This window comes from Prenolepis imparis, unplaced genomic scaffold (genome assembly GCF_030444845.1).
Source record: "Prenolepis imparis isolate NDT839.2.m4 unplaced genomic scaffold, iyPreImpa1.0 SCAF_4, whole genome shotgun sequence".
Lineage (NCBI taxonomy): Eukaryota > Metazoa > Arthropoda > Insecta > Hymenoptera > Formicidae > Prenolepis > Prenolepis imparis.
Window position 1 is genome coordinate 3,425,027 of NW_028141162.1, and position 22,844 is coordinate 3,447,870.

The 22,844-nt window shown below is 39.0% G+C and overlaps 2 protein-coding genes across 3 annotated transcripts; both read right to left on the minus strand.

Annotated features, from left to right (window-relative positions):
- Positions 1–329: 329 nt before the first annotated feature.
- On the minus strand, positions 330–3,393 carry LOC145934750 (uncharacterized). 2 transcript variants are annotated; one of them, XM_083035477.1, is made up of 2 exons: positions 2,717–3,393; positions 330–1,575 (listed from the first exon to the last, which is right to left on the minus strand). In XM_083035477.1, the coding sequence occupies exons 1-2, from the start codon at positions 3,047–3,049 to the stop codon at positions 1,342–1,344; spliced, it is 567 nt and encodes a 188-aa protein (XP_082891603.1). In that variant the 5' UTR covers positions 3,050–3,393; the 3' UTR covers positions 330–1,341. The 2 variants fall into 2 exon arrangements, with proteins under 2 accessions (XP_082891603.1, XP_082891604.1); XM_083035478.1 differs by having other exon boundaries at positions 2,707–3,263.
- A 4,705-nt stretch (positions 3,394–8,098) lies between these two features.
- Positions 8,099–22,765, minus strand: LOC145935367 (uncharacterized). The gene is made up of 4 exons (XM_083036628.1): positions 22,198–22,765; positions 21,116–22,080; positions 14,092–14,185; positions 8,099–10,652 (listed from the first exon to the last, which is right to left on the minus strand). Exons 2-4 carry the CDS (start codon positions 21,155–21,157, stop codon positions 9,913–9,915), a joined length of 876 nt encoding a protein of 291 aa, XP_082892754.1. The 5' UTR covers positions 21,158–22,080; positions 22,198–22,765; the 3' UTR covers positions 8,099–9,912.
- Between the last annotated feature and the right edge of the window lie 79 nt (positions 22,766–22,844).

Sequence of the window (22,844 nt, forward strand, 5' to 3'; positions counted from 1 at the left end):
ATTATTTTAGGTTTACATAATTAATTAACTTTGGTCTCTCTCGCGTATTATTTTTTTTCTATCACACTTAACAAATATTATTGGCAAGATTCGAGCATAGCAATGTCACATGAGCTCATGTGGTAGATTACAGACACGCCCTCCGTCATCTGTCGCATGATAGAGACGCCGTAATCGTCGCCGCGTTGCCATAATTGCCTAATTAAACGATCTATCCTACTCTATCTGCGATTTATTATGTTGACTAGTAATACACGGTTTGGCATTGTTGATCGTATCTCTATCTACGATTTCGTTGGCCAGTGGCGTAGAATGCGATGTGTTCTCTCGCGTTAATTCACATTCATGAATCGCATAATCATATAAATATTGCATAATTTTTTTTTTTTTTTTTTTTGAGAAGTAGACTATCGCGAAGATTTCTGTATTAAACATCTGGTGTATCTCTTTGTCGAAGGTAATAATTATTTAGTGTTTTCGAAAGATTTCACATCTCGAGGCCACTTACGCTGTTTTTACTTTCATCTTCTTCGTTGTGCCTATTTATATATATATATATATATATATATATATATATTCGCTCCCATTACAAAGCAATTCAGTTTCTACTTGAAAATATGTCGTACAGATCAGAATAACTTGCTTGACTTGTTAATACAATTTAGATTTGAACGTTAATGACAATATGTCTTACGAAGACTTGGCTTCGTTTGTTCTCCTCCAAGGACATCCGTACATATATAATGATATTCGTTTTACATGTATAAATCTATGAAAGCATTCGCCTCCCGGAACCAGTAAATTCTCCTCACTAAAAGTCTAAAAATAGTGCGCCCGCGACGTCGAACTAATAAACAGCCACATTGCCCGCGTTAAACTGTGCTCTTACATCCTATTTTTAACGTCATCACATAATAAAAATTTTCATTGCATCGAAAAATAATAAGAATGTGTATGGCATTACATCTATTTACGGATAAAAATTCAATTAATGACTATTAATCTTTGATAATGATTGATTGCATGAATAATCGCTATCTTCTAATGCCAATGAGTTTAGCAATTATTAATCCTTTATAGAGATCGTAAAATAATTTCTTGTAATCTATTATCATTTCATTCTATGAAGGATTAATATAAATATCATTTTCGTACACTCGCAAAAATATTTAGATGCTCGGACACTCGGAGAAGATTCAAAAGAGCGCTACGATTTCTTTTTTCGATTTTTGCGACACGCGAATTCTACGCCACTGTTCATTCGCGACTCGATACTGGCACTTTGGTGTGTCGATCGACAGGATTGCACGAGAGGATTCCCGCTCCGATTGATCCCGCCAATCAATGACTGGCATAGACGAGATCGCTGCCGCGAAAGATCGCCTCGATCAGGGACTTCCGGTTGAACTCGCCGCCCCGAGATTCTATCGCGGCCACCAGCCGCTGATATCGCTTCCAGGCAGTGACCGATGCCACTTCCTTTTCCGGCCGGTCCTTGATCTTCTCGTACATATCGCCGCCACTGTCAACCGCAGCCTCGGAAGTCTGACATATCGCCTCTGTATCCGGTATCATCTGTAAAGTCGCGATCGAGTGATTCGACGTTGCCTCCTTGGAACTCTCCCAAGATGGAAGGAGATCTGGGGATTCATGATAATGCAAGAAATTCCGAAAAAGGTTGCTGAATTTTTATCTTTGTTTTTTTAATTATTACGCGGATACGACAATTGAACAATAACATGTGAGAAAATATAATTTTAAGTATTACACGGTAGTCGTGTAAAATGCAAATTTTCTCAAACGTTAAAACACACTATAGCACGTATATCGATAATTTATAATTGAAAATAGTCAATTTGTTGAATATAAAAACAGCAAACAACATTGCAGTTATTTTACGAGAAAAAAGAAACGTGAAACTTATTAACAAAGAATTATTTTACTTTGCATCCTTCAATGGCATATGTTTTAATTATAGCCGCAGATTGGCTTGTAATCATGCGGAAGGAAATCCCAGAGAGGGTTTATACACGAGTATGACCGATGTTTGCAGGACGTGTTGTAGACACATGTAACGCTACCCTAAACCTTGTGTCTGAAATCAATACTCGAACGGCATTACACTGTTACTAAGGATGCCCATCCCCATCGCCAGATTTTGCGTCACCCCCTGCGTCACTTTAATTAGCGCGGAGTTCAATGATCCAACATGACCTGATCGCGACATCGTAATTGTCATTCTTCATTCTATTACACATATTATTATCTATTTAATTTTTAGTTATCAATTACCCACTGACTTACAACGGTTAATTACAATCAATTACAATGGCTAATTACATGGATAATTGATGTAGATGGATAATATGACATATTTATGTGAGTAATACTTATTATTGGAACTTAAAACTTAACAAATACGATTAACGAATATTAATTAGCTAAAATTGCTAGCTTTATTCATTAATGGATAAAATCCAATAAAATGCCTTGTATATCCGCAATAATTTCGCGCGAGCAACAAGATTGCATTTCACGAATACTATGAACCTATAGTTCAACATCTCGACAGGAAGGAAAAATCTATTATCCATTATCCATTATCCCAAACACCCGTTATCTAATTACCGTCCCGTTAGTTAATTAACAGAAATGGCAAAATATTCGCTTTGCGTGTGCTTCATCAGGTACGTAATGATTTCTCACCTTTGCTCACCTCCGCGTTCGGTTTCCGCAAGTTTTTCGCGATTCCGCGATCCAAGAAGTCGAGGTCGCTGCCTGATCGTTGTCTGGACCTCCTCCGCAAAATTCCAAATTGCCCGGCCGGATTTGCCCAACGAGACGACGTGTGCGCAATCCGAGCCAGCGCGTGGTCCAACAATAACTGAGGAAGCCCGACCAACGCGTCGACCATCAGCTGGATCCCCGCGATGACTTTTCCCCCCTCTGGTCGTGTCCGGAACCTACATGTGGCCAAGCTCCATATGGGAGGAGGACAGCGCGGGAGGGGGGTGCTGGGAGACAACCAAAGGGTATCCACCTCTTTCATTTTCTCGCCCTCTTGTCGAGCGATCGAACGATTCGCGGGGGTCCGTTTGCGACTTCCGGTTCTGTCGCGGATTTTATTCGGCGAGGTATATCGCGTACCTCTCTCAAGATTCTGACATTAAGCGAAACGTTGGACTGCTTTCGATCGATGCTCGCAGTTTACGAGCCGTTTTATGCGCATTTACAGTATTATTATAGCCGTGTCGTTCCTCGTGTACAATCATGTTTCAGTGAAGAGATATATAATCAAGCTCAATTGTGTAACCGTTTATTTCAACATAACGTCACGAACGGTCTCTCTGAATTGCAAATGCGTTGCAGAGAAATTAATTCTTATTTCTTTATTGCTATTATTATTAGTTTTGACTCTGCATTCGTAACGTAGAGTTGCATTAATCGATCTCAATATATAGATAACATAAAATTTTAAAAATTTATGATTATTTTTATATTAATATAATATGTACATATATATGAGAAGCATTTTCTTCGTATTATCGTGTCATATTTTCTCAACATTAAACTCCAGATTGTATGATTCAGAATTAACGTATAACTGCAAAGAATTTCCTATCTTCTTTTTTTTACAAAAGATCGCATGCATATAAGTAGAGGAAAAAATAGAGGATGAAATAATCAACGTAACACATTGCAGAGAATTGCGCATACTATATAAATAAATAAATATTGCGGTCGGGATTGAAATATTTTCATTCTTTATCAAGCGGAATTAATTTCTCTTCATTGCTCGCTAGGATACGGGCGGCTTCAAAGAAAGACAGGGCACCGCTTCAATATTCTTCTATGCGGAGATACATTTTTTGGTGGACGAGTTATGACAATAACACGCGGGCAGAATTCGCCTCAAGTGACGCGTATTTAATCCGAGGCGTCTGTGTATTCTTTATGCCGAAGACGAAAAACGTCAGGCCATATCGTGGCGGTCCATTGTAGCCAGAGCCGAGGGAATCGAGTAAATTGGCTGAATTGGCCTGTCCGTGAACCGACCAACAGACGTACGCAGATGCAGATGCGCGATAGAGATCCCGCGTTGCGTAACCCGCAGGGGCGAAAGCTCCTTCGAGAGCTGGTATTTTTCAAACGATCAAGCGATCTCGCAAGATGAGAAATTAATAATTAATCTTTTACAAATAGATATCTTCAAGTCGCATTCTTCAACTTTTTTTCGGAGACTTTAAAATTTCTTAATATAAAAACTTACTACTCCGAAATACATTATATCAATATCTATTTATAAGAATCATAATTAATTTTACTGTGTATTTATTTCTATTTGTACGTATCGCATCTTAATAATTCAAGGATTTTTAATGAAGGAGAACGAAATTAATTGTACGTCGCGCATAATTCAGCTGACGTCGCGATTTAATGGGATGCATGCGGTGAAATTTATTAATAGCGACTCGAAGAGTTCGGTAGGGCCAATGCAAAAAATTGTCTCGGTAGCTGAAGTAACGGAAAAAGGTTTGTGCGCCACCACACAGCTGGTTGCAGCATGCCGTGGATCAAGAAGATGGAAGATATTTAAAAAAGTTCCGTCTTTCCTTGCGTATAATAAACGATCGTTGTGTTTGCGCGTCCATCTGTTAACGAAAGAGAGAGAAAAAGAGAGATACCGAGTGCAGTTCGTGAGAAAATATTGCAAATTTTTTAAATAAACGATTCAAACGACGTCTTGTGACTATCCGATAAAATTGTGCAAAATGTTACAACAATAAAGAGTCCTACGATCAGTGAAAAGTTAATCGACTTGAAGAAGCAACATCTTCTTTTCGGCCCGCGAAGAGACGTTGCCAAAAAAAAGGAAGAATTATATAAAAAAAAACCCAATTCTCCTTTGTCTGATTAAATCGAACGTCGAATTGATACCTCGGCGTAGAAAATTGATCCTTCGAAATCCCGCCAGATGCGGGGACCTAATGGCCAATCGGCACGCATTGTCTCGCCGAGGGCGCGTGCACCCGTAAACGACATCACTTTTACAGCTGCCGGAAGTGTACATCTGCTAACGCGGAATTTACTAACCGTGCGGAGGAGATCGACTACATCGATTCGCTACATCGAACACGTCGCTTCGTAATTTTATACAATCGTGGAGAAGGAGGGGAATCGCGCTAATGAGCCACGCGCGTTTCTCTCGTCGAGACGAATAATCGAGACGGTTGATTAAAAAATTAGGAAAAAAAGTCGACGAAACGAAATAGAGACCCTTCCTTGCACGTGGCGGGAGTCCGCGCGCACGAACGAGGCCCACCTCTTTATTTTCGAAAAGTAGCGGCAGCTGTCCGGAAGAAACGATCGCGGCTCGGCGAGACTCGTGTTGAACACCTTTCGTCTTGAAATCTACGAGCGCTCGTGAATCTCGAAACCATTTCGACAAAGATTCGTCGCTAAATGTAAAAATTGGTGTAAAAATTAATCACGCATCTCGAGAAAAATTATTGCTTTCGTCGCACATCAATTAAAAATTTGAGACAAATCAAATATTATCTAACACTGATTAATTTAAAAAAATTAATGTAATTTAAAAAAAAGTTAACTTATCAAAAGTATATAATTGCGCAAAAAGATGTCAGTTTATTATTACAATGTATATAGATTTCAATTAGATTTTCCATTTTCCTTGTATGCAACTCTAAGATAATCGAGATAACATTCCACTGACAATTCATTAATATTCAATTTAGGTGCGATTATCGGCTCAAGGTGTATAAATTATCGCGTCCCGTGTCTAAATTTACTTTTCAGATTTATGTATCTTAGATGCACACATTTAGAATGATGCCGAAGAGGGGAAGGACGACACATCTGTCCCTCTTGGAATTATCCCCGTCGTTTACGGCTGGAATATGTAATCTTGTCGCGATCGTTATTAAAACGGCAATCAAGTTTCACGAACGGAAAAATTACAACAATGCGTGCGTGTGCGTGGCACGTGTGTAGCATTTTGTTTAAAATTCCCCTTCGTTATCTACCGCATTTGTATGCATAATTCACTTCTCGACCTGTCGCTATAAACGAAACTCGCAGATGCGTGTCTGATAAAGAAGACATCGGCTGATAATAAATAATTCTTCCGCTTCCACGTGTTTGCGCTTCCACGCAAATTATCCTCGCTTTATCAAAATTACATTGCCTTTAAAACTAGAAGGACAAAGAGGAAGGAAAAATGATTATTATTATTATCATTCTGAAAAAAGATAAGCCTTATCTGGGGATACATGTATAGTATAGACAAGTGCGATACAACAAGCTTAAATAATAAAAAAAATTAAATTAATATTGACATATAGTTGACAAAATTTCTGTCCTATTTAGCCATTCACGCCAAGTCGTACAGAGTCATAACAATTTCATCTATTCTGAGAAAACAGTTGTGTTCAACATGTATGCAGTTTTATCGGTCGGTCTTTGCACTCAAACTTTGGTACATCGCTCTCTTATATTCTCGTGAAGAATTTATTTCTAAAACGTTCATATTATCCCGGCATTATATATGTTCCAGGAATATCGCACGGGCATCGACACGTCTCTCAATTTTCTTACGATCAATGTCATCTGCGGAATGCAACGTGTGCGTCGACGGTCGCCGTCCGGGCGCAACGTCCTCTCTCAACCCTTTTTTCGTATTCTCACCCCCGCAGCTGACGAGCTGACGGGATACCACCTGACGGTTACCACCCGGGACAGCTGTTCTCTCCCCTTCGCGGGGCCCGCGTTGCACCATCTCCCTCCTCCATCATCCCGCTAGCCCATGCGCGTCCAAAAAACCGAGACGATTTCATATGGTGAAAAAAAAGTCAAAAAACCGCAGGCTTCGTCCTGCCGAACGGCAGGATGTTGTTCCGTGGTAGAGACGAAAGGGGAGTCGCAATCGTCGACAATGTACGATGAGATTGCATTGTCGACAGCGTATTATCGACTATTGTGTAATTTTATCATCAGTATTTTTCGCAATTTTATATCTAATTACAATTGCAATAGAAAACAAGCGTTTGTGAAATTAAAAAAAAACAAAGTACTATTTTTATCTAACTGATTAACAAGCTAAATGTTATACTATATCATCTATCTTGCCTGGGACCAACCCCCTTCGTTGTCTCCCCTTCAAGTATCAGTCTGTCTTTCTCCCTTGAACCTGGCAATGATCGCGGGCGGCCAGGAGGTCGGCGAACGAGGCGTTTCGAGAATCGCGAGAGACGATAAGAAAGAAAGCACATAGATTCTCTTGGTAACAGCAGTCGTGGCTGCTTGCTCCCCGGCTTATTTTTCGCTGGACGCGAACGTCGAAGACAACAAAAGTACCTCGACGGAGCAGATGCATGGCATGTGCTACGAACCGACACCAGATGCCCCATTGGCGTAGAGAGATCCCTCCGAACGACCCCGATAAAGGTGTACGGCGCGCGATTCCTTTCAAGTTAGTCGCGTGCCATATCCACGCGGACCGTTCGTTCGCGTACGGCCCCTTTCTTAGGGCTCCAACGCATCGCGGACCGTTGCTACGGCGGAGAAAGGGAAGGTCCAATTTTTTAACACTTTATCACAATCATCTTTGGATTTCTCTTGTTATTACATATAGCACCGATTAATATTATAAAACGTGAGTCGTGTATGTCATATATCGTTCGCGACAAATGGAGAACAGAAATTGGCAGTTTTTTCCCCTAACGCTGAGTCAACAACGGAAAAAAAATAGAGTAAAAAATAGATATATAGATTTATCAGCTCGTTGATTGCATTATTCAAAATTTTCCATTTTATTAAAAAAATGTTACATTTATATTTCATCGCGTGTGAACGCAAAATGTGCATATTATACGTCCGGTAATAACATTTTCAAATATTTTAGAGAAAAGCCTTTAGATTTCACGATTTGTGCCTTTAATTATAATCAAAATCCAATTTTAAAAAATTGGTTAAAATTAAATTCATTATAAATGCTTAAAAATACAGCGGCGCATTAAGTGAGTTTCGGATTAAACATGCTTCGGACATGTTTGAGGACTGGGAAAACGAGACGACGGGCTTAATTAACTTAGCGGTCGTTTATTTACTGGTCAGTGTTATCTACAGTGATTTATTGTAAAAGTAACAATAGTCGTGTATAAGTTAAAACGATATCATACATATTTACAGATTACTGCTCGATACGATCAATCGCGTGAGAAGAACGTCGACTATTTCACGTAAAAAAAAAAAAAATGCGACAAGAAAAAGAACACTTAAAAAATTCTCCGCGGTTTGCTTCATGATCATATCTCGAGCCTTTCCGTGCGATCGATTATGATATAAAGTTTCTACGACAAGTGACACACGATCGAGGTCGATCGTCGATCCTGAATCACTTGCAAGGATCAGTGTTGCTTATCTTGTTTCATTTATCCTTGCTTTTGCTCTTTTTTTATTTTTAATGTCAAATCGATTAACGCTACGATCGATGCGTCAATCCAATCAATTCCTCGTGTATGAAAAACGACGATCTAAGTAATGATGGAAATTTGTGCAATTTCACAATAAATCCTTGCGTTTAATTCCAATAAAAATTTCCTTCTATTTTATTACTAGCTGGTTGTCGAAGAACCACGTTAAGGAGAAGCATTGTCAAGGATCAGTATGAAATTTCGCAAATCTCCAGTCCTAATGATTCGCTGATCTACGACCGAATAAGTTCCTATCTAATCTCTGAGCTCTCGTCGTCTCTCGCCTAATTCGAATTATGTACAATATTTTTTCGGGACTAAAATGTTTCTCTCTTTCCTCTATTGTCGATATTGTAACCAATAATATTTTCGTATACGATCCGATTAAAAATTGTTTTGCGCATAATCGCTCACAAAATGCAATAATTTACAAAAAAATATTTCGTTTCCCTGAATCATCAAAAAAATATATAATTTATGAGATTATAGTAAGTTTCTATTATTTTTACAAATGTTTTTTTTTCATAAAAATTGATTTCTGATAATAATTGAGCATATTTTACAATATTCGGAAATCATTGACGCTTATCTCATATCTTTCTCATATCGAATTTAAATATTTTCTATTATCCTGCTCATCGTATTTCAACTCTTTCAATCACCTTTTTACTTACAATAGACTAACCTAGGAATTTGTTCTAAGAATAGTCCTGGTCCTGATTCACCGGACGTTTTTCTACAGTTCACAATGATCCTAATTGCTAGAAATATTTTCTCTTAATGGCGCCCGAAGCTATCTCCTGATATTCCCGGAGAGTATTACGAGCAATTAACTGCTTATTTGAAAAAGAAGGAGAGATATATCTTAATTCTTGATTAAGATATTCATTGATAATTTTCGAACTTTGTTCTTGACGAAAAACTAACGCTCATATCGATCCAGCGTATGAACGCGTTGACTCAAAACTAACAATAAGATCAATGTTACATCGACATTAAATTGAAAGTTTTGTTTAAAATGTATGTTTAATAATTAATGTAATGTTTCGACAAAAGTAATGAATATATCGTGCGATATCCAATCGATTGTATCTCAGCAGTATAAGAAACTAATAGCAAAATCGAGAAAAAAAACAAAGAGAAAGAGAGAGGGATAATAATAACATTGAATTATTTCACTATGATATTAAATAAAAATTGACTCGAAAAAAAAATTACAATTCTTCTTCGAGGAAGAAGAAGAAAGTAAGAAAGCCCAAGAGCCTTGCGCAAACGATGTCACAACACATCTTTGTGCTCGCTCTTTATTTAAATAACAAGATTAATTTCTCCAAGATTTCTCGCTCGAAAGTTTCTCCAACGAGACGCGTTGCAAGAGAAATAACTTTAATTGCTCACCGCTTTAATTCTGGAACCCCCATCAATCCAGAACCAGATTCATGTCTTGCGACTTGGCCTCCGTATACCCAGTGTAATGAGCGAACGTCCTCTCCCTCTGCAGATCCAGGTGATTCTTCATGGCAACGACCGTGGGATGATGTGGCGGTAGTCCCTCGTCCTCGACGAGATATCGGAGGGCCTCGCTGGCGCAAGCTTCCCATCCGGCCGCCCAGGAGCCAGGGTCCTGCTCCTGTTGGCTGTTAAAAGACCTCGCCGCCTGCGAAGCTCCCGGATCCTCCGTCCACCGGCGACGATCCAGACTCATAGAATCGAAGGATCGACTGTGTGACTCCTGACGATCTTGCCGGAAGTTTCCGAAATTTCTGAACTTTGTGAAGTTTGCGCTCTGCTCGTCGAAAAAATGGTCACGACTGAAATCGTCGTTCTGATGAACAGACGTTTTCGGATGGTCCACTTGATCCTGAAGGCAACCGTGGCCGAGGTAACTCGTGTTCTGTAGTGTCATTTCCACGCTATGAGTCGAGTCTGAATGAGTCGCAGCTCTATTGCTGGAGGCTGAGGATTGTTTTTGAGAGTACTTGAGTTCCTGGGCCAACGAAGCGGCGAGCTGATGAAGTAACTTGGTATTCTCCGTCTGCTCGTCATCGTCCTCGAGCTCGTCGATGTCCACCTCGACGCCTTCGTCTTCCGACGACGACAGGAGATCCTCGTCGTCGTCTTCGCCCATGCCTAACAACGTCAGTAACCGCTCGGCGGCATCTATATAAATTGCAAACCATCTTGTTATCTATTAATATGAGGAAATTGTGACTCGTAGATTAAAACGAAGATGAAAACTTTTTCGATGAGGAAAACCGCTGACTCTTAATAAATAAGATATCTACAGCAATATAAATTCCAAGACGCAATTTACAGATCTTTAAAGTTGTGCAAAATATTAAGAGATTAAATTATAATAGATTTGTCGGGAGAAACAAAAAGATAATTAAAAACAAAAGACATTAAGAAAGAATATCTTTTAGGAGAGATAAGAGAGGCAAAAGTCGCGGTTCTGATAACGATTCACCCCGCGCGAGTCAATGTCAAGTCGCCGGATGTCGGTCTCGAGATTCTCTCTCGAAAGAGACACCGAGATGTCACAGATGCATCGCGGCGATGTTGAATCAACGACAATGACTGGAAGTTTGGTACTGGAAGTATTGTAACAACCGGACCGCGCGCGCGCGCGCGCGCGCGATTTGATGAGTGAGTCCGTCGCGGGATATCAGGTCGGCGGCCCGGTTTTGCGGTCCTGTGGGAATCCTGCCCCATAAACGTCCCACGGGAACTACCTGTCGTCCGAAACCCACACCCCGCGTAATATCCGCCGCCCTGCGAATCGTCCGAATTTCGCACGAGTCTCTCCTCTTTCTCATCTCCCTCGTGGCGCGGTGTGTTATAATGCGATGCGGCACATCGACATATCGTATACATATACGTGTGAGCAATACGCCGTTCACACACCATCGCGAGAACGGAAAGGTCGCCCGGCGAGGGTAACTCGGAGATACCTGTTCCTGGGAACGGGAGCGATTTCGATCGGAAGGTGGCGATCGATTAAATTGTACGTTTCGGGCGAATAAAAAAAATTAATAATATACTAGGCAATTAAGTTATAATTACAAAGATTAATCGAAAATAAGGAGAGGGAACAATGCAAACAGCAGAGTATGCATATTTTGGGAATAATGTTAACCGAACTTTAAAATATATTTAAAAAGCGATACAATTGATTTAATAAGTATATATAAATATCAAATTAAAATTTGAAACAAAGGATGTGTATTTGAAATTGGCGAGAGGTGCACGAAAATTTTATTCTAAAAATAATAATCCAACTTTAATGCTTAACAAACTTGACATGTAAAAAGCAATCATTTTATTTAAGGTCCTGATTAATAATTCAGATTAAAATTGTAAGAATGCACGTGGGTTTATATATGTATGACAGTGTGTCCAGATTATTCCCATATTTTTTTTTTTCTCGTCATTGCGCGCGAGTGTGTTCTATCAACGTTTTTCAAACAGTCAAGCGTATGTCGCGTCGTACTCGTTCTTTTTTCTTGATGATAATAGAAAAGTCTGGACCAGTCACGAGAGCAAGTTCGTTGATTCTTCTTTTTTTTCAGTCATCTTTCTCTTTCTCTCATCTCTTTTTCTCTCTCTCTCCCTCCCTCTTCAAAAGACGCCAATGCGACTCTCTTTACCGGACGTTCCCACAGGGATACTCGTATTTAAATGTCCTGTTCCTATAGTCTACACGACATGTAGCGAGATTGGATTGGGTTAGGTTAAGCGACGATTTAAAGGGACTGAAAGGCGCCTAACGAACGAACCGTTTGTTTCTGGCCAAAAAAAATCTATGTGGTCCATAGGGAATAGTAAATTACTATGATATTATGCTGACGGATATGCACCAATTATTCTAACAACTTATCGAATATGTATATTATATATATGTATATAAAGAGAAAAATGTGTATATTCTATTTAATAATTTACATAAAATATATATAAGACGTATATATTTTGTTTATATAAGACAATATTATTATTTTTATAACATATAATATTCTGAAATACTAGATTTATGGACAGACCGTGACTCACAGCCATAAAAAAATTATTGTTCTCGATCGTCAATAATGATGTAATATATCGCCGTTTAAACTATATATGAATCAACTCTTATCGCGGCCGATCAATTGATGTCTCATCGTAATGATCGTAAATTTATTTACGCGAATAGCATTACGATTTATATTGTTTAATGATATCGCCAGAAATTACTCCGTCGAGAGAGGGCCATAATTCTCGTCGGTGAATAGAAATTCCTGTATAGCTGCACGTATACAGAAAGCCGACATTAGCATAGAGAATTCATATATATTTCAGGAGAAGATCGGCGAAGTTATTCCATCCGAGCAGAGCAACCGACTTATATTATACCGTGATTAATGACATCGACCTAATAAATTTTAATGGCTCACTCGTTTCGCGAATAAATACGGGTATAGAACAAAGTTGCGCGATATCTACGTCATTTGGGCCTTATTAAAAGTTTTAATCGAGGCGACTCAAAGATTGCATTTCCGTCGCGCTTTCTGGCGAATCATTTTATCGCTACGAAAATCTCCAAACTCGCGCGACGAGTTAATTGGACGGCTCTCGTACAAATAGAAGCAAGTTTCTTTACATAAAAAAGTGAGAAGTAAAATTTTAAGGCTCTCTCTCTAAAGAAAAAATTGCTTGTGTGTAAAATTAATATTCTGTTAACTATAACAATTACTATATATTAAAATATGTTATACTATTTATACATGTTTTTTAATGCGTTCAAGATTTTATGTAAAAACAAATTTAATTGCTATATTTACGCTATTATATAACTAATTCCACAATTTTTTCACAAAATGACGACAATTCTCTAACGTTTCATTACCAAGGAAAAATTAGTGCAGCTATATTCTCACGCTCGAAAAGACCGCTAAAGGAAAACGTTACCATCCAACAACGTTTTTATAAGAAAGACCGGTGACATTTTTTTTGTATATAACGGGGCGCGAGCGAGGATTTTCTGGGGCAACAAAAATCTCTAGGGCAGGTATATGCTCCCTTACGACGTCGTAAAATATTCCAGGTTCGTGTTTGAGGCTAAAGAAAGGAGCAAAATTTCTCGTATTCATAGGTGAATTCAGTTCGTTCCATATTACGATGAAAAATATGATGGAATTTCGCAAAGAGGACAGTGACAAATAGCAGAGAGATAGCAGAGATATGCATGTGCTTTGTTACGTAACTGAACAACAATGTAATTAGGAACAACAGTGGAAGAGAGCTGACGCAACGCGTAAACGTAATTATCTTGTTCGGAATTTGCATTTATGCGTGTTTCGCCTATTAAAGCGTATATACACGATGTATTATACACTTTACTTTGATTACGACACAAATCATACAATCGAAAAATAAGAAAATAATGCAAATACATATGTTTTCGAAATTCTAAATTCTTCAAAAATAATTTCAGACTTAATAGATTATTTATAATCATATGCAATTGTGTTGTTAAAAATATTCAATATCAAATTGTCAAAAAACACGAATACGCAATTGAATAATTCCGTGATTCGTGTTTAAATAAAAATATAACTTTTACCTCGTATTGTAGGCGAATTATCCGTAATATCAGTAGCCAGATCAACGAAATCCTCCAATCCTCCGCCATCTCCTCCGCAATCCATCATCGTGTCCTGCGCAAAAGAATATAGATAAAAAGGAAAAATCCATTCTATATAAAGCGCATTATAAAAATCAAATTTAAAAATCGATAAAATAAATAGATAAAAATCTACATTTATCGTCACTTCGGTTTGATTGCAACTGTCTGAGAAGCGAAACTGCAGGAAATACAAATTATCTGTAAATTGTCACTAGAGTTACACTGATATGTCCCTATTCACGGTTTAAGCGATTCTTGTATGTCACAATTAAATTACGAGCGCGCGTGGAATTTAATTAAAATTAGTGCGAGAGTTGCGTTCAAACGAAATTATCACGATTAAATATTATATTAATTGTAAAATAAATAATTAGCATAAAAAAAATATAACGATGATAACAATCAATCGTAACAAGCAGAATTTTGTTTGAAAAAAGTGCTAACCAAATGCTTCCAAAATTCGACGTAGTCGTCAATTTCGAAACTTGCGACGCGTCGTTAAACGGAATCGTAAATTATTACAAACCAGTAACCGCGGCATTATTAATGCCGTCATTTATATAACTTTGGTGTAATGTTGCACGCATTAACGATATTCGAAGTTGCCTCCAAACCGTCAATTTGCCGCGAAACTTAATAATTCGCAAGGAAACGCTATTAGTCCATTCGATCGAGAAAGGCTTTCCCCGAAATAATTATTGTTTGCGATCACATGTAGGGATTGCGACGATTTCTCTCATCACATCGATGATCGAGCCCTTTGCTCTCAAAGTTACCAACTATGCATTAAATTTTAGATGAATCATATTAGAATAAAAAACTTTGCTTTATTTTTTTTTATTCCGAAATATTATTTATATTATATTTAATTTTTGTATTATTTATTTTATAAAACATTTTATCCGTCATATATATTTATCTCTTTATGAATATTCTAAGTATATAGCAATTATATAACACACGTACAATCTTTGTTATATCAAGCTTTCAACTATTAAGAAGAATTCCTTAACTCGATATCAAGCCGTTCGTATAACAGATGACACATTCCCAGCAATAACCATAAACAGATTAACAATAAAAAAAATCGCCAACACTTTCACACAGCATGTAAACAGAAATTCTCTTAAAGCGACAATATATTTGGCTTTTTTCTAACGATTCTACTACCAACCACCCCAGAGAGAGGGTTTACAACCTTTGATTCTTTATATAAAATATCCAAAATTTATTGTCTTCTCCGACAAAATACGCAGACAGCTAAATTGACTATCCAGTGACCCAGTGGCCGAGGCAATAAACGGGAAAGAGATGAAACCACTAAACAAGGACAAGGCGAGTAATTGTATTGTATTATTGAAATGTGTGGAAGAAGCGTGTCCGTTTGTATGGTGAAGAAATACGAGAATCGATTTCTGCACAAAACTTAAGATACCAAGGTTATACGTTTTCTGAAAGAAAGGGAAGAAAATTGAAAAGGGTTTTCCTGTGATGCTGAGAGGAAACAAACTCTTGCCGCACGTGAACGTAGCCAGGCCGACGAATTTCCTCGGGACGAGTGAAAGCGAGAACGTGAAAGTTTGCGGAATGGATTAAAATGATCGTGTGCCACCGGTCATGAAATGGAAACTTAAAAACGGGAAATTACAAACTGGAAATAATAAAAAAAAGAGAGAAAAAAATGGTGTCAATAACGATCAGAGTCCAACTTCTAACGACGTCGCTCGCGATTCTAAACCGAGTTAGTGCCGGATGAAGTGTAAAGTATGGTAAATAAGTACGATATATACGGTTGTGCGATAAATATTCATAAACGCAATTAATATTATTGACCTATATATAGACGACGATCGCGAATGTTGCACATTTCCGGGATAATAGGATCAAATTATATAGCTCGCAACAATGTATTTAATGCATACCGGTTTCATATAAATTAATATACATTACACGAGATTCCACGCCTCAAGTCATTCTAACGTCGATTATGATCGAAAAATGGTATACTAAAAATGCGAAAAAGAAGCGAGGAGATCGCTTCGACCGATTTCGTCTCGTGCTAATTATCACCATTAACGGAAAACAGCTTTAACGATGGAAATTATGGCCGCAGCTTGATACGTTCGAATCGATACATTCGCGACTTCTCATCGCTAATTGCATCAAATATGGAAATGCATCGCGAGAGGAAACAAGCTCGGACGTTGGAACGTGCGGCTGATTTCTGTCTTATTTCACCGAATCAAGGGAGAATACGCCCGATCGCGATATAAGCGATATATGCAAACGAGAGAGTGAAGGCGAGATTTTGCATTGTATAAATTTCTTCGGATCGTCGAGAAGATAATCAAACGGGAAGGCTAAAATATATAGCGAACGCGAAAGCCCCCCGATAACGTCTCTGTCATTCGATATACTTTCTTAAGTCTCTTCGATTAAATCGACATGCGCGATAAACGCATGCAAATCCAAATTCGATGTGCATCGCGTATTCGTTATTTTATTATTCCGCATAATTCCGTGGCGGCCGAAATGCCAAAGTACGCTCTAATCGATACGCAAAATCGCGCGAGAAGTTAAAATAGATCTTTCATCGGACCCGTCTTCTCTCTTTCTCTCTCTCTTTTTGCAGTTCCAAATCTCCGTCTTGGAAAGGTGAATGGACCAATCCAAATGCAAGGTGCGATGCATTTATTGCCAGTTATTGATATCGAATCGCATTTGTATGCACACGAGGTATGCAAATCTTGGACGATTCAAAGACAAAATTTATACTTGCGGTTGGACCGAACGTCGTCATTGTGATAACAAACATGAACGCGCTTTAATGAGCTTGCGCAATTGATACACGGAAACGAAAACGCACAAACAAACTAACGGACGTCGCCCCTTCGTGACGGCCGATATTCGGGCCATCGATCGCGAGTAAAACGCGAGTGTGTTTAGTTAACGGGTTGCAGACACGCCCGGTTATCTCCGGCCAACTATAGAGAATAATTGACTACAGTGATTCGTTGCGATTATATTATAATAAAAAAAATAGTTGAGATGCATAGTTGAAAAATTCGAGAAATACATAAATTAAAAAATTTACACATCGTCAGAATTAAAATTATGTATATATATAAATTAATTAATTGTATAATTTTCTATTATGCATTTTTATATCCTCATTTTATATTATCCCCATTCTATTGAAATATCTTGTAATATTAAATTCTTTAATTCTTAATTAATAAAAATATATTTATGATATAATAAAAATAATTCAATATTGCATTTAAAAATATTGAAAATAAATCCATCTATTTTGAATCAATGCACACTGCGATTCGAATGATATCGATTTGTGCCGTGCCAGATGTCAATGTTTGAGCGAAATAATAAACGCTGACGCGGTTCAATCAATTAGGCAAATTGATAGATGCAGATTTGCCAATTTCATCTTTCAACGTCGCTCTTTCATGTAGAAGCGATGTTTGTCTTGTCCAAGTTGTTCCTCGAAAATGGCATGCAAATCAAAGCAAAACAACAAAATAATTCTCTTATGTTTCTCTTGCAAAAGTTGCAAGAGAGGTTACTGAACCTTGTCTCGCGCAGATTACCAATTCGCCTAATTAATTCACCAATCGACACGAATCAGACGCTGACGCAGATAAAGCGAGCGATCAGAAATTTTGTCGCGCTTCATCGCGCCACAAAAATTCGTAACAAGCTGCAACATATCGAATTATTAAATTTTTCTTTCGAAAAATGTCGCGTTTGAATATCGATAATTAATTTTCACGCAGATGAAAATAAAAATTAATTATCGATATTTAAAAAAAAAAGAGGAGAAACGAGACTTTCGCAAAGTCAGTTCCAGTCGCGAAGATGAAAGGTGATTAATTAATCGAAGAATCTTGGAGACCTTTTGGGACACTTTTCAAAAAGAGTGACAAATCGTCCCGGAGACGATCTATTCGATTTCGTTCGAATAGATATGCGAGGCCTTATATATCCTTGCGACGAGTATTTCTCTCTTCGGCCTCTCTCGTCTTTATCGAGACACATGGATATAAATAGAACGAGAAAGATGGCAGAGCGTACAAAGGTGCGTAACTATCGCTCGCACGTACGCTAGTAAAGGGACACGTTTGACCACTTCGGTGCAGTCATCTCCACGTTGGTTGCCAGGCGAACGGATGTAAGGTGCCGAGGAGACGATTCCGAATTCAAAGAGCACCGCGCGACTTGAAATGGGTGGTCCTAAAAGAGTACATGGAATTTCGAGGAAAACTCGACGGAGCGCCCCATCGTATGTATGTATCTCGAGATTTAAACGGAGACATGAATGAATGAGTTGCTTATTTTGTAAACCACACACGAGTTGTGTTGAGTTTGATCCTCGAGTATAATCTTGGTATTATATATAGTTACTAAAAAAGTAAATGCGAGACTATAAATCGGTGCATCTATTACAAGATTAATTATATTATATAAATAGCCAATCGTGTGTTTCTGTTTGTGTGTCGATATAAGAGAAATATTTTCATAAAACTATTATTGCCTCGATCTTTTTTTTATTTTAATTTTTAATGCTTATTGACACAAGGCAAAAATTCTAAAACACTCTATATATATATATATATATATATATATATATATATATTTTATGGAAAGCAAAATATTATAATACAAACTTTTTATCGTTTGTAAAAGCAAGATATGATTTACCTTGCTATTCTCATTTTCAAGACAACTGAAAGAACGCTAAATTAAATCCGAACGAGAAAATTCAAAACGAGAGAAATAGCGCAAAGAAGAAAGAAAAATCGTAAAGTGAAGAACTTGGAAGAGAGATGATCAAAGTTTCGGAGAAGAATTATTGAAGGGAAAACTCGAGACTTATTCCGCTCGTTGCAATAAATACAAATATCGAAACTGCAAAAAGAAAGAAAGCAGAAGAAGAGAGAGAGCAACCCCTATACTATTTTATGCAAGATTGCATTTCTCGGAAGATATTTCTTCCCCTCGAAGTTCCGGAGAGAAGCGCATGGACATCGAGAATGCAGTTAACTGCAGAAAAGGGCGCATCCCTCTCTCGCGCAATGGGATTCAATTTGAAATTCTAATTCGCCCCCCCAGCCGTCGTTCCGATAGAATTTTAAACGAGAAAACTTCGCGGCGAGATGACTCGCAGCGCGCGAAGATCGAAGTCGAGAGATAAATAACTAAGTAGACGTCGAGTAAACGAGAAAGGAGAGCTTAGAATGCTCAAAAAGCAGATCTAAGATTCGTATAAGCAGGAAATTACAGTTATCGCGATCAAAATGCACGCGATAATAAGAGAGTGTAAAGACCGAGGGAGAGAGAGGGAGGGAAAAGAAAAATATCGAACATAAAGACAGCGATTTTCTCAGGCAGTGATCGATGTAATTCCATAATGTCGGGTGAAAAGAGGGTAATAACGGGACGCTTAAATCGATATACGCGCCTCTTTTTACCGTTAATAACACTCGACTGGGGTCGGTCCGGAAACGCCGGAGCGAAGCGGATGAGAGGAAAAGGGTTGCCTCTATATAATCCACCCCCGCGTCGTATAAATCGAATATATCGCGCGGATAGAATCGGAATTATTATCGTCGCGAGTATATATGCGCGGCCTCTTCGCTCTATAATGGAGATTTAAATCACCAAATCCGCGAGAAGGGAGAGAGAGAGAAAGGATTTACATGTTTCCGTTTTCCCGTACAAACACGTTCGATATAGTATCTCTCTAATAAACGGATTGGAAAAGCGATCGAGAGAAACGATGGATCCGAATCCGTCGATTCCCGCGAAAAAAAAAAATAAAAAAAACAACAGGAATTTGTTTCGCGCAATCGCACCGAAAAACGAACGAGTGCACGGCAGAGAATGAATGAAAAAAAAAAAAAAAAAAAAAAAAAAAGCCGATTCGCGCAATCGATTTCGGGGCAGGTGCAAAGGGGATTTTGGCAGCGATGCATTCGGCGATGCGATCGTAAATACAGGTGATTATCGTTTGTACGGCGAATCGGAATTTTTCCGAGAATATATCCAGTGGAGAGAATAGAAAAGATATACGCGAATTTTCTTTTTCTCTCTTCTCGATGCGCGAAATGTCAAATTGACGATTAAAATGTCAGCAAACACAAATGACACATTTGTGCTTATCGTGTCGGTTAATTAGTGGAAACAATCTGTATCAACATTGTAATTCAGCGCGATCAAGTTAGTACGGAGTAAAAATATTGCGAGATTTTTCTATTTGCTCATCAGGTCCCTCATTATCATCCTTATCATTTGAGGCGTTCTTTTATACTATCATTATTGCAAACTTGATTATTTTTATTATTGATGATAGTTAGTAATTATGTCAAGATGTCTGCTCAACTGCACATTAAATAACGAATCACGCTCGCACATTTTAATGAAATGAAGCTATTTATATTCTGCATACTTAATTCTCAACAACACAGGATATTTCTTACGTCTTTTTTTAGCCTTCTTTTTTTTTTTAAATAACTTTAGCTGAGCGAAAAAATATGTCGAGGAGAATTTTATTATGTAATGACATCTCTCTTCAATCTTTACCATCATAAATCAATTCACCTTTATAATCAAGTCTTAATTGAAAATTCCATTACAGTTCATTTAAAATTTATTTCCAATCATCATTTATCCGGGAACTATAATTATCCCGACGTACATTTATCGAGAAGAAGACGATTCTAATTTGACCGTGGAATTCGTAATAAAAGGGACATCCGCTACTCGATGACATCGCTAACAACACTTTCGCGGAGCGGATTTAAAAGAGGTGCCGCGGTAAAACCTTGTTCCGGCAGTTTAAAGTTTAAAGCGACACGTTCGTCCTCTTCTCGATGATGCGAAAGCACACTAACGCATTAAAAGATCACGTAAGATCGAGAACCGATTGATATCGGCGATTACGTACCTCCGACAGGGCGTCCTCCATCATATCGCTGGTGTCCCTCATGACTCCCGATGGAAACTAGCACCGACAACAATCACTCAACGCCTACGTTCTCTCTCTGTCCCTCTTCTTCGTGACTCTTCCTCCGTCTCTCTCTCTCTCTTTCTCTCTTTTTTTATCTTCCTCCTCCTCTTCTCTTCTTGTTTCTCTTCACTCACTTCGTTATCTCTCTTCTCGCTAATCGAGAGAAAGAGAGAAAGAGAGCCCGTGACGAGATACCAGCTACAACAAGAAAGCACGACGATGACAAGTGCCAGCAGCAGCACCGAAGAGGAATTCCGTGACGTCACGAGCGATACATCTCTGCCATCGCCGGCGGGCGAACAATCTCGCGTTGCTACTGCTGCACACGACTTTTGACGGATCGATTGTATCGCGATGTGTCGTTCTCCTGGGACCGCTCGCGCCTCCTTCTCTCGGTCGTCTCCCGCAGAACCGTCGTCCTCGTCCTCGTCGTCGTCGCGAATTCTCGACAAAATATGCCTGGCCGCGAAGTAATAATTTCTGCAGGATTTTCTATGTTCTATATTCGCCGCACCGAGTCTTCTGATGCGATATAACGCGACGCGACTTCCTTCCTCGTGAGGTGTTCGGCAGTCGGCACCACCGAGCGTTCACCACGCGCTTTTGGCTCCCCGATCCATCGTAGTGCGCGACTTCGGAGACACTAAAGTACGCGCGCGCTGGCAGGTAACGCCGAGTGCCGTGGCAGGTCGAGACCCTCCTGCCAGAAGGCAGATCTGCCTCCATGACAGCCATCGGCGCACGCTCGCTCGCTCGTTTTCCATCTCCTTTTCTCCTTTGCTCTTTCTGTCCCTCTTACCCTCGTGCCTTCCCTCTCCTTCTGGCATATATTAAGGTATACGTCGACTCGGCCGATTCCATCCGAGTGCGCAGGGTCGGGAACGTCGATGAGTTTCCTCATCCTGTTTGAGGAATTTGAAAATTTCACTCTGTAATTTCTAATAATCAATTTACCTCGCAATTTCACATAGATAAATTACACACACGCGATTAAAAAGGAATAAGGTGGAAAAACCTACCGGAGTTGATTTCGTCTAGAGATTTGGTCCACGTGTGTTTCTCCTGTCATCGTGACGGCACTGCGTGGTCCCGGCGTGTCTCTTCGTTCAACTTCCATTCACGCGCTCCGTTCAGCTCCGCGGATGATGCAGGCGATGCAGCTGCCTCCGCGTGAGGACTTGCTCGTCAGACGTCGAGCCATCGCTCTCTTCAGCTTCTTCATTGTCGTCGACGCTCTGCGATATCGCGGAGACATCCGGTAAAATGTCAAACATCGTCTGGTCGTTATATGTAAAAAAAAAAACGCGTTTTTGCAATTGCATTTCCTAAGATTTGTCGCGAGACGCTTTTACGCACGAGATGAGACGAGCAAGAGATGAGAAGAAATGCATCTATGCATTTGTTTCAGCTGCATTCGCTCTTCTTTGCAGCTTCTTTTTTCTGTATCTTTCTCCAAAGCGCAAGGACATGTATTTCACGTACAAGCGCAAGGAGATAAAGCTGCAACGGACAGACCTAATATTCCGGTTGATTGAAAGCGCCTTTTTCTTTGCTCTATATCCGATTATCTTCTTCAATTACCGGATAAGTGTAATTAAAGAGAAGCGGTTATTTTGCCTTCCCAATTATATCTATATTAATGTACTCGCGCTCTGGTATATTTCGA

What these genes read in the sequence shown, in the direction of transcription:
- LOC145934750 (XM_083035477.1), bottom strand. Translation starts at nt 3,049, where the DNA reads ATGAAAGAGGTGGATACCCTTTGGTTGTCTCCCAGCACCCCCCTCCCG. An exon ending in TGCGGAAACCGAACGCGGAG is followed by an intron (nt 1,576 to 2,716) that starts GTGAGCAAAGGT and finishes GCGACTTTACAG; the next exon opens with ATGATACCGGATACAGAGGC.
- LOC145935367 (XM_083036628.1), bottom strand. Translation starts at nt 21,157, where the DNA reads ATGAGGGACACCAGCGATATGATGGAGGACGCCCTGTCGGAG. An exon ending in TGGAGGACGCCCTGTCGGAG is followed by an intron (nt 14,186 to 21,115) that starts GTACGTAATCGC and finishes TCTTTTGCGCAG; the next exon opens with GACACGATGATGGATTGCGG. An exon ending in TAATTCGCCTACAATACGAG is followed by an intron (nt 10,653 to 14,091) that starts GTAAAAGTTATA and finishes CAATTTATATAG; the next exon opens with ATGCCGCCGAGCGGTTACTG.